At 48.9% G+C, this 15,188-nt stretch overlaps 1 protein-coding gene across 2 annotated transcripts; it reads left to right on the plus strand.

Annotated features, from left to right (window-relative positions):
• Positions 1-695: 695 nt before the first annotated feature.
• LOC115637373 (zonadhesin-like) lies at positions 696-14,902 on the plus strand. 2 transcript variants are annotated; one of them, XR_003997252.1, is made up of 13 exons: positions 696-956; positions 1,398-1,549; positions 1,855-2,023; positions 2,870-2,978; positions 4,451-4,596; positions 5,540-5,665; positions 6,597-6,776; positions 8,859-9,083; positions 9,809-9,935; positions 10,878-11,077; positions 13,180-13,307; positions 14,277-14,409; positions 14,789-14,902. XR_003997252.1 is itself a non-coding variant. In XM_030538602.1 (12 exons), exons 1-12 carry the CDS (start codon positions 785-787, stop codon positions 14,286-14,288), a joined length of 1,746 nt encoding a protein of 581 aa, XP_030394462.1. In that variant the 5' UTR covers positions 696-784; the 3' UTR covers positions 14,289-14,525. The 2 variants fall into 2 exon arrangements, 1 of the variants encoding a protein (XP_030394462.1); XM_030538602.1 differs by lacking the exon at positions 14,789-14,902 and having other exon boundaries at positions 14,277-14,525.
• Positions 14,903-15,188: the final 286 nt, after the last annotated feature.

Genomic DNA, 15,188 nt, shown 5'->3' on the forward strand with positions numbered 1-15,188 from the left:
TGCAGGGATTGGGGCTTTCTGAGCTGGATGAGGCCAGGAGGTGGTGGGGATTCCTAAAAGATCAGCGGAAGGGAGTTAAAGGAACCCCCCCCAACACACACACACACACACACACACACACACACACACACACACACACACACACACACACCCTGTTACTCTCATTCACTCCATCACTCTGTCATTCTGTTAATCAAGTTTGTGTAAAGGGATTTGGATCTGTCATCTCGAGTCCTTTAGCTTCCTCCTCCCAATTCCTTTTCTTCTCCCCTTTCTCTCTCTCCTTTCTTCCTGCTCTCAATCTGTTCCTACTCTTTCTCCCATCTCTCTTTTATTTCTAGCCTCCCAGTGCTCTCCTTCTCTGCCATCCCCTCAGCTCATCTCTGTCTCTCTCTCTCTAGCACAGAGCAACTAAGACGATGCCGAGATGCAAAGGTTTTAGTTATGAAGGAAGAGAGGAAAAACTGAGCTCGTTCCAGAGGACAGAATCACAAGGGGAACCAGGAGAGGAAAGAAAGGCCTGGGTGTCAGTAGGACTGATTAGCTGAGGGGAGAATGTAGAGACTAGGGGATGGGAGATGAGTTTAGAATAGAAGGGCCCAGGAAGTCAGAAGATGGAGGTGGGGCATAGGGGAGCCCCTGGTGGATGCTGTAGAGGAGACAGTAGAAAGCTGCTTTGGTCCAGGGCCCAGCTGCCTAGTTCTGGGGCTGGGGTAGGTATTTCCCCCAGTCCCGCTGGAACAAAGTGCCATGGGCTGAGCCCTGAGCACCCTTTTTTTCCCCAATGGCAGGTCTGTGTTCAGCTGGATATTACTGCTCAGGAGGAGCTGCCGATGCTGTTCCGCACAGGACACCCAGGCTGCCATTCAATGGGCCCTGTCCACCTGGACATTACTGTCCGGAGGGCACTCAGTTCCCAGTCGCCTGCCCAGTGGGCACCCTGAATAATGCCACAGGTGAGTGCGGCTGCCCTCATGAATTTCTCCTGGGATCCACAGAGCAGCAGGGCCTAATTTCTGGTTGCACAGCATATGGTAACAAATCTGTAGCTACCTGGGAACATTATGGTGGTCAAAATGCTGGACACCAGGGCCACTAGAAAAATCCAAGACAACACCAAAGATGCAACTCAGCCCTGTTGGCTACAAAAACACAGGCCTCTGTCACTTGAATTAAGGGAGCTTCTCCCTTAGTGGTCAGCAGTATAGTGCCCATAACACAGAGTAGGACAGTTCTGTTTACAGCCAGTTGGAGGCAGTGGTGTGCATCCTGGCCAGCTGATTGCAATATAATTATTGTAGCAAATACAACTTTGATGTTACTGTGGTTCAGATGAGTTCTTCCTCCCCCATCTTCCATTCCCCTGTAACTCTAGCTCTTCCCACCCTCCAACGCAGGTGGCTCCTCCCAGGACAGCTGTGTGTCATGCTATCCTGGATCCTTCTGCGCTAGCATCGGTCTTAGCTCACCTACAGGACCCTGTGCTGCAGGATTCTACTGCCCAGCGAACTTCAGCTCCTTCAGCCCCACTGCATTCCTCTGCCCCAAGGTACTGTCCTCTGACTGGGATGAGAAGGAGTTGGGTCTCCATACCCATTCAGTCTTTGCCACCTCTGCCAGGTTTGCCCACTGGTGACAGCCAACAGTGTCAGTTAACATTAAGGCAAAGAGTTTCCAGCTTTCATGTGGAGAGAAGCTGCAGAGGCCATGAGCCCAGGCCTGGCCGCACTTAAGTCAAGAGGAATTTTGCTACAGGCTTCAGCAGCTCCAGTAGTTGGCCCTACAAACAGCTAATGAGTGTCCTGAATTTGTTTGGATCTCTGCATTTCTCTTCTTTCTGTTTCTGATTCCTAGGGTCACTTCTGTTCCTCTGGGTCTGCCCATCCAGCCCCCTGCCCAACCGGGGAGTACCAGCCAAACAGGGGTTCTGAGTCCTGCATTCCTTGCCCACCAGGCTTCTACTGCAAAGAGGCAGTTGCAGGAGACCCCCAACCCTGCCCTCCACACTCCTACTGTCCTGAAAGTACGTACAGGATAGTCCTTCACATGCACAGTAGCACACGCTGGCTCATACTGCTCTCCTGGCCTGGCTGTATAGCATGTGCCAGGACATGCCCTTCCCTGCCACACTACCACTGCTACATCCCCTTCCACTCCTTGTCCCTTCCCTGCTGGGTATATATCATCCCATTGGTCCTATGTCCGTGCATCTCACTACAAGCAAGGAGGGATTATTCTAAAGGCTGGGGAATGGGGGTGTAGAAGCAGAGCAAACCATGGGCCCTACTTACCTTTCCCTTATACCTGGTGGAATCATTTACACCTGTGTGATCTGGATGTAAAATATTATCCAATCACAATGCACACCCTCTGCAGTAGTGTCAATGACCAGGTGCCAGGCAGGCAAGAATCAGGCCCCGTGTGCATATCTTCCTCCAAGCTGGGGGGGGGGGAAGAGAAGAAGTGGTGTAAGTATGTGTGAGACAAAAAGCCGAGAGCAGGCATGGGGGAACAGCCCTAGGGGGTGAACAGACAGGTAGGCACCAAGCAGAGCCCTTCTTGAGTTCAGAGTGCAGGTGTTTTCTCCTAAGGGCTCTGCAATGCCCTCTGCACTGATCAGACCCTGATAGCCTGGAGCAATTCCATGTCAGTACAGAGCATGTGAATAAGTATGCCCTGTGAGTGAGAGCATGCTGGAGACGTGGCTGGTTTTGTCACCCTAACAATGCTTGTGCAGCTACATGAGACAGAACTTCCCAATTCAAGAGTATAGTCACTGCAAATAATGGGCTGCCTGCATGAGAGAAGCACTGTAAAGCATTTCCAGGCCCTCTCTGGCTTTATATTTACTCTCATGTTTCTGTGTTAGGTACACTGGTTCCTTCTCCATGTCCCGATGGCACGTTCACCCCTCCAGACATGACTGGCCTCAGAGAGGAGAGAGAATGCCTGGCCTGTTCACCTGGTCACTACTGCAGGTCCTTCTTCTGCCTGTTGCCTCTGTAGTTTCGGTTGGAGCTAGTATTCCTCCTCCCTGCCCTAAACAGTTGGGCTGCATTGTTGTGTGTGGTTGAGCAGCTGCTTTGTTCCACCCCAGAGGTCGCTGTACTTCAGTAGTCAGTGAAGTGACCCCAGTATACATACTGAAACCTTCTACTCCAGCCCAGATTGTGCCACTGAGAGCTGCGTGGAGGCAACCCTCCACCTTTGCCTCTGTGCTGTCCTGCTTTGGATACTGTCTCCAGTTTCCTGAGACTCTCCTTGTTCTTGTACTACGAGAGAGGGAGAGCATAAGTGCCAGGTCTCCCTTCTGTAAACCATTTGTTATTTTGTAGACATTTATCATGTCATGACAGACATTACCACAAAATTCAGGAACGCCCTTTAGAGTTTCCTCAGGCAAACTGAGGACTCAGCTGGGACAGGCTGCTTATTTTATTCAGCCTCAGCATCAGAGGCGGCTCTGTGTTTTTTGCCACCCCAAGCATGGCAGTCAGAGAGCCTTTGGCGGCATTTCTGCAGGAGGTCCGCCGGTCACAAGGATTCAGTGGTGGTTCTGTGGGTAATCTACTGGTCCTGCGCTTTTGGCATACCTGTCGCCAAATTGCCACAGAAGCCACAGGACCGGCAGACCTCCCACAGAACACTCCCTGACTGCCTCCCTCGCGACGACCAGCACGCCGCACCCCCCACACCGGCTTGCCACCCCAGGCACGCGCTGCTGTGCTGGTGCCTGGAGCTGCCCCTGCTCAGCATATGGAGGAGAGCTTAAAGTAGTTTCTTGCAGATTATTCATGCTCCCAGAAAGCAAGTGAAAATAATTCTGTTTAGCACTTCACTGGCTCTTTATACGAACAAAGAGCTTAACAGACATTAGCTATTTAGTGCACAATAGCCTCATGGTGTGGGGTCTATCGAGAGGGGCCCCAGGCACAAACTTTGTAGGCAGAGGTGAACTTCGAAAACCATTGGCAGTGTTGGGCTACAGTGTTTGAGTTCAGACCCGTCTCTCAAGGATAGTAAGCATTGTCAGCCTACCGTACAGAGGGAACAGATGACTGAGGCAGAGAGAGATGATGGGTAACGTTTTCAAAGGCATCAGAGAGACTTGGGAGCCTAAGTCCCATTTTCAAAAGTGACTGTCACTTGGGAGCCTGAGGCTCACTGAACGTCCTTGTCAATTATACCTGAAATGTCTTGTCCAAGGTCACGGAAAGGGCATGTGTCAGAGTTAGCATTCTAGCGCAGAAGCCCACCTCCCCTCTAATCTCTGTCTTTATCAGTTGGAGGCCCAGTCCCTCCGTCCACCTGCGCCTTTTTGGGCTATAAAGTTCTCAGTTTTCCAGCAATGGGTACATTGCAGGCAGGATCCAACACATGAGCTAGTGTTTGCATGCGGCACATCTCCAGCAGCTTCCCATGTAAATTCCCACTTCTCTCTCTACACCAGGGGCGGGCGGCTGGAGGGGAAGTGTGCTGCTGGGTACTTCTGCCAGGCCGGGAGTTCTGAGTCTACTGCCCTGGGCCATGATTTTCCCTGGAACTCCCTGACAGAATGCCGCTGGGGGCAGGTGCGTGCGGGTCTCTGCCCAGCAGGTGAGTGAAAATCACAGTGGTATGTAAAGTGTACAGTAGATATCTGATTTTAACCAGCCAGGGACTCTGAACAAGCAAGTGTCTGATATCTCTGCATGACCTGTGCTGACCTCTGCTTTAAAGGTCCCATCAGTTTAGGGTAAGTAAAGGAGATCTTTATCGGTATTGAAAGTCCTGCATTCATTAGTGCCTCCTCATCAGCGCCTTCCATTTCCCTGATTTCTGAACAAAGACATGCCTGACCAAAAACCCCAGATCCAAGCAACCCCAGTGTCCAAAGCCAGAGCCCGGCTAAACTTTATGCCTCAGCCACAGTCTAGCTCCAATGCCTCTTGTCCTGGTAGGTGCTGCCCTAAGGGGCTGAGCAAGCTGTCTGCATGCTGTTCCCCCTTCTGTGCTGAATTCAGGGCAAGAGCCTTGAGTCCTAAGCTCTGATCTCCCATGTGATAATCCATCATGTTTTGCCCTTTGGTTATTTCTTGGAATGCCTTGGTGTCAAAAGGAGACATTGAATTAGTGTTTTGCGTGGTCGGTTTTGGCTTTATCACCCCCAAACCATCCACCCTGGGCTGGAGATAGGGTCCCAGAGTGTGGGCTTTTCTGGCTCAGCTGCCAGGGGAGATAAACATCCCTATAGCCTTAGTTGTATGTTGGAGCGGGACTCCTGGAGCTCTGGACTCTACCCACAGTCAATTTTTACCTCTGTGACTTGTCGGGTGATGTTAATGTCAGGAGGTGATTGATGGAACATAATGATGCCAACGTCTGCTGGTGCAAATTCACAGTGCTGGGTTGTTGGCCTGGCAAGATCCGAAGGTGACTGTTTTTTCTGTTCGTGCGAACAGCTAACCCACAGCCCTGCAGCTGCTAATGCTGTATCAGAGAGAGATAGCCACGGAGTCACCTTGCCCATCAAAAGGGACATTTTTTGTTTCTCCGTTAGGTTTCTACTGCCAGGAAGGCTCTGAGGTGCCCACGCCATGCCCCCCCAACACCATTGGAGCTATCCCAGGGGCAAGGCGGAGAGAAGACTGCCTACCCTGTCCACCAGGCCACTGGTGTAAAGCAGGTCAGGACACAGGAGATAGTGGAAATAATTGATTATGTGTCAGAGAGGAAAGCGTGTGTGTGAATCAGTGAGCCAGTCAAGCTGGTACTGATGTAGGGTCTGGAATCTGAAACACAGGAAGCTTGGACAAATCCATGGTCTGGCCAGTATGGTACCCTGTCTTCATCAGTGAGTGACCAGTCCTGGATACTGCAGAGGAAAGAATAAATACACACTTTATTCACCTTATACTTTTTTATTAGTATTCATTTTTATTATTTTATGAAGCTCTGTAAATGTAAGCAAGGCTTTATAATCTAGAGCAGTGGTTCTCAACCAGGGGCACACATACCTCTGGGGGTACAGAAGTCTTCTGGGGGTACATCAACTCATCTAGATATTTGCCTAGTTTTACATCAGGCTACAGAAAAAGCTCTAGCGAAGTCAGTACAAACTAAAATTTCATACAGACAATGACTTGTTTATACTGCTCTATATACTATACACTGAAACGTAAGTAGAATATATATATTCCAAGTGATTTATCTTATAATGATATGGTAAAAATGAGAAAATCAGCTATTTTTTTCAGCAATAATGTGCTGTGAGTCTTTTGTATTTTTACGTCTGATTTTGTAAGCAAGTAGTTTTTAAGTGAGGAGTAACTTGGGGGTACGCAAGACAAATCAGACTCCTGAAAGGGGCACAATCATCTGAACAAGTTGAGAGTCACTGATCTAGAGTGGGGAGCCAAATCAAATTCAACCTCCAGTTCCTCTGTGCTCTGTGGTTCTAGTCTTCCAAACAGGTGTGCTGTTTGTGGCTGGATTTTGTCCGTGTGGGTGTTTGAATAGGATCCAATGCGAGATGCCCAAGAGGAGGCTGGGGGAAGGAGGTTCTGGCTGGAGAGTGAGAATACCTCTGCTGACGCTCCTGTTTTCTGTTTGTTCAGGGGATCCAGTGACCTATCCGTGCCCCCCTGGACACTACTGTGGCAGCATGAATCTCACCGAGCCCATCACTCTCTTGGCACCTCAGCAATGCCCGGAGCACACTTACCGCACAGCCCCAGGAGCAAAGAGCCTGGCGGATTGCCAGCCTTGCCCCCCAGGTTATCTCTGCCAAACACCAGGTGAGCTGCCAGCTGAGGGACAAATATTGCTGCTGTTGAAGTCAGGTGCAAATCTCCCATTGCAGCAGGATCAATCCCTAAAACAGGAGGGAGTGGAAATTCCAGGGTCTGCTGCATGACCCACTCTTGTTCACAGAGGTAATAGAACCTGTGAAGCTTGCCACTAGTTCCCTCCACTGCCCTTAGACTCATAGACTCATAGGTCAGAAGGGACCAATATGATCATCTAGTCTGACCTCCTGCACAAGGCAGGCCACAGAACCCCACTGTCGTGGAAATTGACCACCAGTCAGTTGAGTTGATCAGACAGCCTGAGGCTCCTTTATTGATTAATCATAGATTACAAGCATATATGCAGGGAGAGACGACAGGACCTCTAGCAAGAGGGAAGTCGCTCTACCTTACAGCAATAATACCTGGGTTTATAAAGCTTAAAACCGCAAATTACCATATGAGCTTATACATCCGAGGATACCATATTTGGTTAATACAATTACATTTTTTAACCATCTGCAAAAACTTTTACCATTACTTTATTGGTTATGAGCTAATTTGCAAGCCTGCTTTTTGCAACTTCCCCTTTATACGGGTTTTTTGTTAATGTCAGGACTTTGACACCTGGTTTTCGCCTACTTGCAGTGTCAGCAGCTATGTTTCTTAAGCAAATTTGAGGAACTTGGGCCCAAAATGCATGTTCGGCCAAGTTTATTAGAGGTTAATTTTCTGTGTGCACAAGCTGCTTGATAAACTATAGTAGCCTAGCAGTTGTTAGTTTATTTGGCAGTGATGGATGGGGTTTTTAAGGGACTTTATGTCAGTTTAACCCCTTATAGCAGCATTCTATGATTTAGCAGCATTAACATAATAGTATAATATAGTAAAATCAGAAAGTGAGCCTCAGGAGGGTTAGTATAAAATCAATGTTTTTACTTTGCTATATGTTAGTGTGATTGAGGCCTAAGGCCTTGATATGATTATTAACTTGATTAAGACCCGGCCTTTGGGCCTAGGGTCGGCTTTCTTTATTACCACCCATCCAATTTTATAACAACCCCTATCCCAGGACTGAGTTATTGAAATCCTCAAAATTGGTTTGAAGACCTCAAGCTGCAGAGAAACCACCAGCAAGCGACCCATGCCCCACGCTGCAGGGGAAGGCGAAAAACCTCCAGGGCCCCTGCCAATCTGCCCTGGAGGAAAATTCCTTCCCGACCCCAAATATGGTGATCAGCTAAACCCTGAGCATGTGGGCAAGACTCACCAGCCAGCACCCAGGAAGGAATTCTCTGCAGTAACTCAGTTCCCATCCCATCCAACATCTCTCCGCAGACCATTGAGCAGACCTATCTGGTGGTAATCCAAGATCAATTGCCCAAATTAACGATCCTATCATAACATCCCCTCCATATACTTATCAAGCTTTGTCTTAAAGACAGGAAAATCTTTTGCCCCTACTACTTCCCTCGGAAGGCTGTTCCAGAACTTCACTCCCCTAATGGTTAGAAACCTTCGTCTAATTTCAAGTCTAAACTTCCTAATATCCAGTTTATACCCATTCGTCCTCGTGCCTACATTAGTACTAAACTTAAATAATTCCTCTCCCTCCCTAATGTTAACCCCCCTGATATATTTATATAGAGCAAGCATATCCCCCCGCAGCCTTCTTTTGGCCAGGCTAAACAAGCCAAGCTCTTTGAGTCTCCTTTCATAAGGCAGTTTTTCCATTCCTCGGATCATCCTTGTAGCCCGTCTCTGAACCTGTTCTAGTTTGAATTCATCCGTCTTGAACATGGGACACCAGAACTGCACACAGTATTCCAGATGGGGTCTCACCAACGCCTTATACAACGGTACTAACACCTCCTTATCCTTGCAGGAAATACCCCGCCTGATGCATCCCAAAATCGCATTTGCTTTTTTAACAGCCGTATCACATTGGCGACTCATAGTCATCCTGCTATCAACCAGTACCCCAAGGTCCTTCTCCTCCTCCTCCGTCGCTTCCAACTGATGCGCCCCCAACGTATATCCAAAATTCTTCTTATTAATTCCTTTCATTTCTTTTCATTCTCTCTCTACCAGGCCTTACCAGTTTTGAAGACTACCCTTGCCCCCCTGGATACTGGTGCCCAAGTAAAGGGGGCAGGCTTTTATGCCCACCTGGTACCTTCAGGACCCAGCCTGGTGCAGCATCTTTGGAAGAGTGTGACCCCTGCTCCCCTGGCTATTATTGCCCTGACCCAGCAGAGACGGGGCTGCCCAATGTCCAAGGAGCTCTTTGCCAACCCGGCTACGAGTGCCCACCAGGTGAGATGCCCACATTCCTTGTTTTTCATCCTTTTTCTGCACAACACTGTGCATGATGGCTCCTGATTGTAGCAGGCAGGGGTGACCCTGCGATCGCTTCCTTGCAGTAAGCCTCATGAGGGCCGCTCACCCTAAGGTGACATTGCAGGCAGGCTGATCATCTTGAGGCCCTACCTGGTTGTCACCCATGGAATCCCATCCTCAGTTTTGCTGTGATTGTGACACCCAAGCAGAATGAGCTGGGACTGGAGAAGAACAGATGCCTTGCAGCAGCCAGACATGAGCCAGTCCCTTTCTGTGTTAAAGTTTAAGTTAATAGGCAAGTAGATGGACTTCTAGCAAATGAGTCTGTGTCCGTCAGTGAACAAAGGTGGGGCATATAGGGATGGTACTTTCCTCCCTGGCTCTGTAGACCACAGAAGTCCCTGGCCACTCTCACAATGTCCCCCCACCTCTTCTCAGGGTCATATTTTTTCCATTGATGGTAATTCATGTTAGGAGCTCTTACGTCTTGTTCAGTGTTATCCCTCCGTCTGTTCCTTGGCTGGCCATGAGGTTGGGCACCATAAGGATGTTCTTCCATGAAACACTTAGCTGATCTGTCCTCCATCATCCTAACCACATGTCCTGCCCACTGAATGATCACAGGGTTTAAATATCTCCCCATCTCCTTCCACTGCTCCCTGGGAATGTCATAGTATCACCAATTCTTATGTCCCCATCAGGTTCAGTGACGCCAACCATATGCAGGGGTGGATCCTATTGCGGGCTCCGCACGGGGGTCCCTTCTATGTGTCCAGGTGGATATTATTGTCCAGAAGGATCATCCAGGTACAACACCCCCGAGCAGCTGTGAGTATAGCGCATTCTTGGTGAAGGCATAACTAGGGTCCTGGCAGCTCTGTATACTCTGACATCCACCTACTGTCAAATCAGAAGGTTTTAGTCACAACCTTCATGCATTTTGCAAATGTTTCAAAAATATTTTCCATCACAATCGCAGATTTTGAAATAGTAGGACTTCAACTATTGCGGCCAGTTAGGGTGATCCTCAGTTTGTAGCAGTCTTCCTGAGGTTGGGGTGGGGAATGTGGAAAGGGAGAAGGCATTTGGCCTGATGAGACCCCCTTTTAATTTGCACTGAGCTAACCTCTCAATTTTTATTTTCATGTTTTTGGTAATTCATTCTTGGAAGTTGTAAAATGTAGATTTGCATGTCCACATGGTATCTGCATACACATGCAAAACAGAGTTTGTGTAGGAGCCATGACTTTGTAATCCAGAACTGTGTGCTTAGAAATGAGTGAGCATTTAAATGGCGCTTTTGCAAATTTAGTATGATGTGTTATTTTCACATCCAGTCCAGTACTGCTAGTGCAGCTCAAGATCATTCTGAATATATTTGTGCAAAGCATCACTCTCCATGTAGTTCTGGGGTTTAGACAGCTGTCAATGCATTGCAGCCTGCTTTCAGGGAACTGTGATGTGGTGAAACTCTGTTTATAGTGTAGTGAGAGAAGCTTCACTTCATTTGAATGGACTTTCACTGATTATATAAAGACGATTCACTCCATTTGAAGCAGCTTCCACTCTATCACTTTTCTTAAAATGTAGCAATTATCTTCTCCCAGGTAGTCATTTAACTGCTGCTTTCCCAGGTGATTATCTCCTCCTCTCCGTTGCCTGTATCCTAGGATGCTGTGAAGACTAGTTCCCTTCCAGTCTGGCCACCAGGAATTGCAGCAAAGCACTTTTCCCATTCACCTTGCTTCCTGCCTTTGTATCTCCCTTTAGGTGTGTGTTCCCCTATTACTGCCCTCCAGGCAGTGCCCATCCACTGCTCTGCAAGGGAGGATATGCAGCCCTGAATGTGACCGGCCCAAGGGACTCGTTTGAGAAATGCTGCAGGATTTGTGATCCGGGTACCTACCATAGTGACTCCCTCATCAGCCCATCCTGCCAGCCCTGCCCATCAGGCTTCAGTTGCCCCCAAGGTAACTGAGCAGGGACTCCATCGAACAGAAGGCTGGAGCAATATAGGGGACATAGCTATCAGTCTGGGTTGTGGGAAGGCTGGTATATAACAGGGGATCCTCCTGTGAGTCTGGGTGTTAGAGGGCACTCAGGACTTGCCAAGCGACACTGTTGTCTTTCAGAGGAGAGGAAGACTCATCTTTCAAACAGCTGATGGCAGGTTTCCACTGGGATCCTTTGTTAAGCATGCTGTGCACATTAGCTACTTGTGGAGGGCATGGAGAGCCTCACACATACACCACACTGGGTGCCACTGGTTCCATCCCAATCGAAAAATTTCATCCCCTTGCCTGTCTCCAGAATTGCACTAGGCTGGGTCCTTCCCATTCTGTCCAGTGTTTCCCCCATGGAGGGGACAGCAGTCTGTGTGTCTGAAATGCCCCCGTTGCTTTCCCCAGGCAGTGCAAGTTATCTCCAGCAGCCCTGCCCCAGGGGGTATTACTGCCCTCCCCTGGCACCTGCACCTGTGCCCTGCCCCCCAGGGACCCACGGAAACAGCAGCCTGGCAAAGCAGCCTGAGGAATGCCATGCCTGCCCTGCTGGCTCCTTCAACCACCTCTATGCTCAGACAGGGTGCTTCCCCTGCGGGAGCTCTTCCTCCTCACAGCCAGGTGAGTCACACCCTGTGCAGGGGAATCTGGCTTGCTTGATTAGAGAGTAGTGGTAAAACACCAAACCATTGGCCTCTGTGCTCATTATGAATGACTTCCTCAACCAGGAACAGGACAGCCAACTGGGGCCTCTGTAATGTTCTGTGTTTGCCTCCCACCCCCGGCTGCCCCTGGTCTGTCCTCCAGCTGAGACTGAGTGCACGGCCTTCAAACCTGCCTCCTGCCCCACACAAACTATGGTAGCTGAGGGGATTTAGTCCCACTGGGAACAAGCAGGAGGGAAGACTAGATAACAGGCCAGGGTTTGCCTTGCTGCATAACTCTAGCATTTTAAGTCATCCCTAGTGGGCTGGGACCAGTGATCCACAGAGCCCTCAGCTGACCCAGATGGCTCAATGGACAAGTTAAAAGAGAGCTTGTCTATCTGCCGCTTCTGAAAACCCCCAGCTGGGCCCCTCCTGCCACTCAGTGTGAAGGATCCTGCCATAGGAACTCCTGTGACAATGGTGTTGTGACTGCATAAGGCGGCTGAATCAAGCTCTCCCCACCCCCCTCCACATAGCTGTATCAGTCTTCCAAGGATAAAGTGACTGCGCACTTGGGTGTGTCACTAAAGTCAGCAGATGCTCCATGGAACCATGGGGAATGGATGACATGGGAAGAGTTCCCTTTTTGTGGGCACAGTTTGTTCCACAAAAGATGCTCCCTTCCATTGAGTCGCACACCTAATTCCATGGCACTATTGCTGTTGTCTCCAAAGGGGCTAGCAGCTGTAGCTGCCATGGGCTGAACCGGGCTTTTCAGGAGTCAGATGGCTCTTGTATCTGCCAAGCAGGGTATGTTTACTATGACGAGAGAGGCAAGAAAAATTCTGACACCAACAGTGACCAAGACTGCCAACCTCAAGTAAGACTGCTGCATAACAACCCTTGTGCGCACTGAAACTGAATGGCTCGGGGGATGGGTAATGTAACATATGAGGGGATGGTGCAGTGGTTAGAACACAAACGTGGGACTCGAGTTTGGGATCAATTCCCTGCTCTGCCACAAATTCCCTCTGTGACTCTGGACAAGTCTCTCTGCCTCACTTCCCACTCTGTGAAATGGGGATAATACTTCTCTCTCACCCCAGGCTGTTGTGAGGTGCTTACGTACTATGGTAATAGAGGCCTTATCTATGGGACTTATGTCTCTGGGGTTGTCATTGTGGCACATTTCACTTAGAGCTGGTTGGAGAACTGTAATGGAAGTGAAATTGTTCTTATTCTTCCTCCCTGTGTTCTGACCACTGCTTTTTGTAGCAGTGTTAACTGGGTAAGAGGTTACCCTCCGAATGCTGGAGTTCAGCTATTGGATGGGGCGGGGGAGACAGTTCAAGTGATGCCATGGCCGTGCTGCAACGTTATTGCTTGTCCCTATCTCACATGCGTGTGCTCACGTTGCTGTTGCAGGTGGAGGAGCGCTGTGCTCCTGGGGAAGTCCGTCTGGCATCCACGCGCAAATGCATTTCTCCCGAACTATACGACTGTTCTGCGTTCTGTGGTGCGCTGGGCGGAGAACTGAGTGCAGAGTTGGGCATGTAAGTCTCACTCCAGACTTCTATTATGAAAACTCTGGCTAGCTCAGAGTATCAGTCCCACCTTAGAGGGGCTGGGTGAGATGGGGACATATCTCTCCAGGGCAGGGCTGAATGGGTATGAAAACTTCCCCCTTACTGGACTCTTTCTGTGGATAAGTATTGGCCTTAGGTCTCCAGCTCCATTCACTAACACTGACATCACTCTGCTCAATGAAGAAGCATAAATACAAGGCACTCACATTCTCAAAAGTAACTAATAGTACGGGTGCCCAGCTAGAGACCGCTGAAAGGGCCCTGATCTTCAGGGGCGAGTGAACAGCACTTTGAGCTGTCTTAAGTTGGTCTCTCAAAATCATTAGTCAGTTAGGGAAATTAAGACCAAAACTGATGATGAATTCAGAGTTCAATCCTCATTCATCCTTTTAATGGAGATGCTTCATTTTTGGTCTAAATCTCTTTCATGGTTTCAGGTAGGTATAGAAGTCAGTCAGGACATTACCCTGTTCTGTGTGGGTGAACTGCTGTACCTCAAACTCCTCCAGAGAATAAAAACATAGATGCATAGAAACATAGCAGGAGAGCACTGAATCACTATGTATGTTGATCTCACCTCTCCTTGCTCTCAGCAAAGAGTCTGGAAGGGATACAAACCTTATGCTTCAGGACTTAAACCAATATCTATGAGAGACCAGGATGAAACATAGGTGAGAGGGCAGCTTATACCACATCTGCCTGCTGCGGGGTTCCTACACCTTCCTGTGAAGCACCTGGTACTAACCACTGTCTGAGATACTTCAGTAGATGGACTTTGCATGTGATCGACTCTGGCAATCCCTGTTTTCCACTTTTATAGAACTGACCACCTGACTGTACAGATTATAGAATAATGGAGCTAGTCTAACCATCTGCATCTTGCAGCTGCTTGCTCAGGGACTGTAGGTAACCAAGACCCTTTCTCTCTTTGGCAAGGTGTCGCTGTGAGCAGTACATCTCCGCTGAAGAGCTGTGTGACCGAGAGTGCTTGCTGAACACCCCACAGATCTCTCTGAGCCTTGGCATCCATTCAGAGCTCCTACTGAGTGTTGGGGAAGGAGAGGACAGAGTGAGTTGAGACAGGCTGGGCCCTGCTCCCCAGGTGGTGTGAGGCTGGAGAAAGCTAATAGATTGCAGCCAGATAAGAGGATTGTGCTGGGTTCGAAGGTAGGGTGATGGTGCGATGTGGAGGAGCCAGACTGTGCACAGAAAGAAGGGAGTGGCTCCGTACTGTACAGAGGACGTGGAATATGGAGAAGGTGAGAGGATGGTGAATCCCTATGGAATGGTAGTGACTGAATGTTGTGGGGAAGAATCACTAAGACAGTCACGGGCAGATTAATTAAAGGTGTAGAGGTGGGGCTGGGACATGGGAAGTAGCCTGATTCCAAGATTAATAGTATCACTGGTAATTCTCTGTCCCCCTGAGGTTCTGCCCTGTTTTTCAGGAGGTGACAAACATTCTGGGCCCAGATGAACATGTGCAGAAGAGCCAACAGGTGCATTTGGTTCTGTTTGGCTCCACTGGGGTATTTGGTTTCATTATTTCCAGCACAGACATGCTGGATACATTCCTCACAGGTGAGACGCGAAAACTCGGTAAAGACATCGAGTCAGCAAATAGCCTTAAGTTTGCTATGAGCTACATGGAGCAAGGGGAATTTGTTTTCAAATGCACCACATTACACTAGGGAGTCCTCATTTTACAGGAAATCTTGAATGTGACCCTATATTCAGAGGGACATTAATTGGCTGCACTTTCAAACCCCTCGGGCACCTGGGAATTAAGTAGTTGATAATTATTAGATCACTCCAGCCTTCCAAGAAACTAGTGGAGGATTCTGTATC

Source organism: Gopherus evgoodei, chromosome 19 (genome assembly GCF_007399415.2).
Source record: "Gopherus evgoodei ecotype Sinaloan lineage chromosome 19, rGopEvg1_v1.p, whole genome shotgun sequence".
Taxonomy (NCBI): domain Eukaryota; kingdom Metazoa; phylum Chordata; order Testudines; family Testudinidae; genus Gopherus; species Gopherus evgoodei.

What these genes read in the sequence shown, in the direction of transcription:
- LOC115637373 (XM_030538602.1), top strand. Translation starts at nt 785, where the DNA reads ATGGCAGGTCTGTGTTCAGCTGGATATTACTGCTCAGGAGGAGCTGCC. An exon ending in TTATCTCTGCCAAACACCAG is followed by an intron (nt 6,777 to 8,858) that starts GTGAGCTGCCAG and finishes TCTCTCTACCAG; the next exon opens with GCCTTACCAGTTTTGAAGAC. An exon ending in TACAACACCCCCGAGCAGCT is followed by an intron (nt 9,936 to 10,877) that starts GTGAGTATAGCG and finishes ATCTCCCTTTAG; the next exon opens with GTGTGTGTTCCCCTATTACT.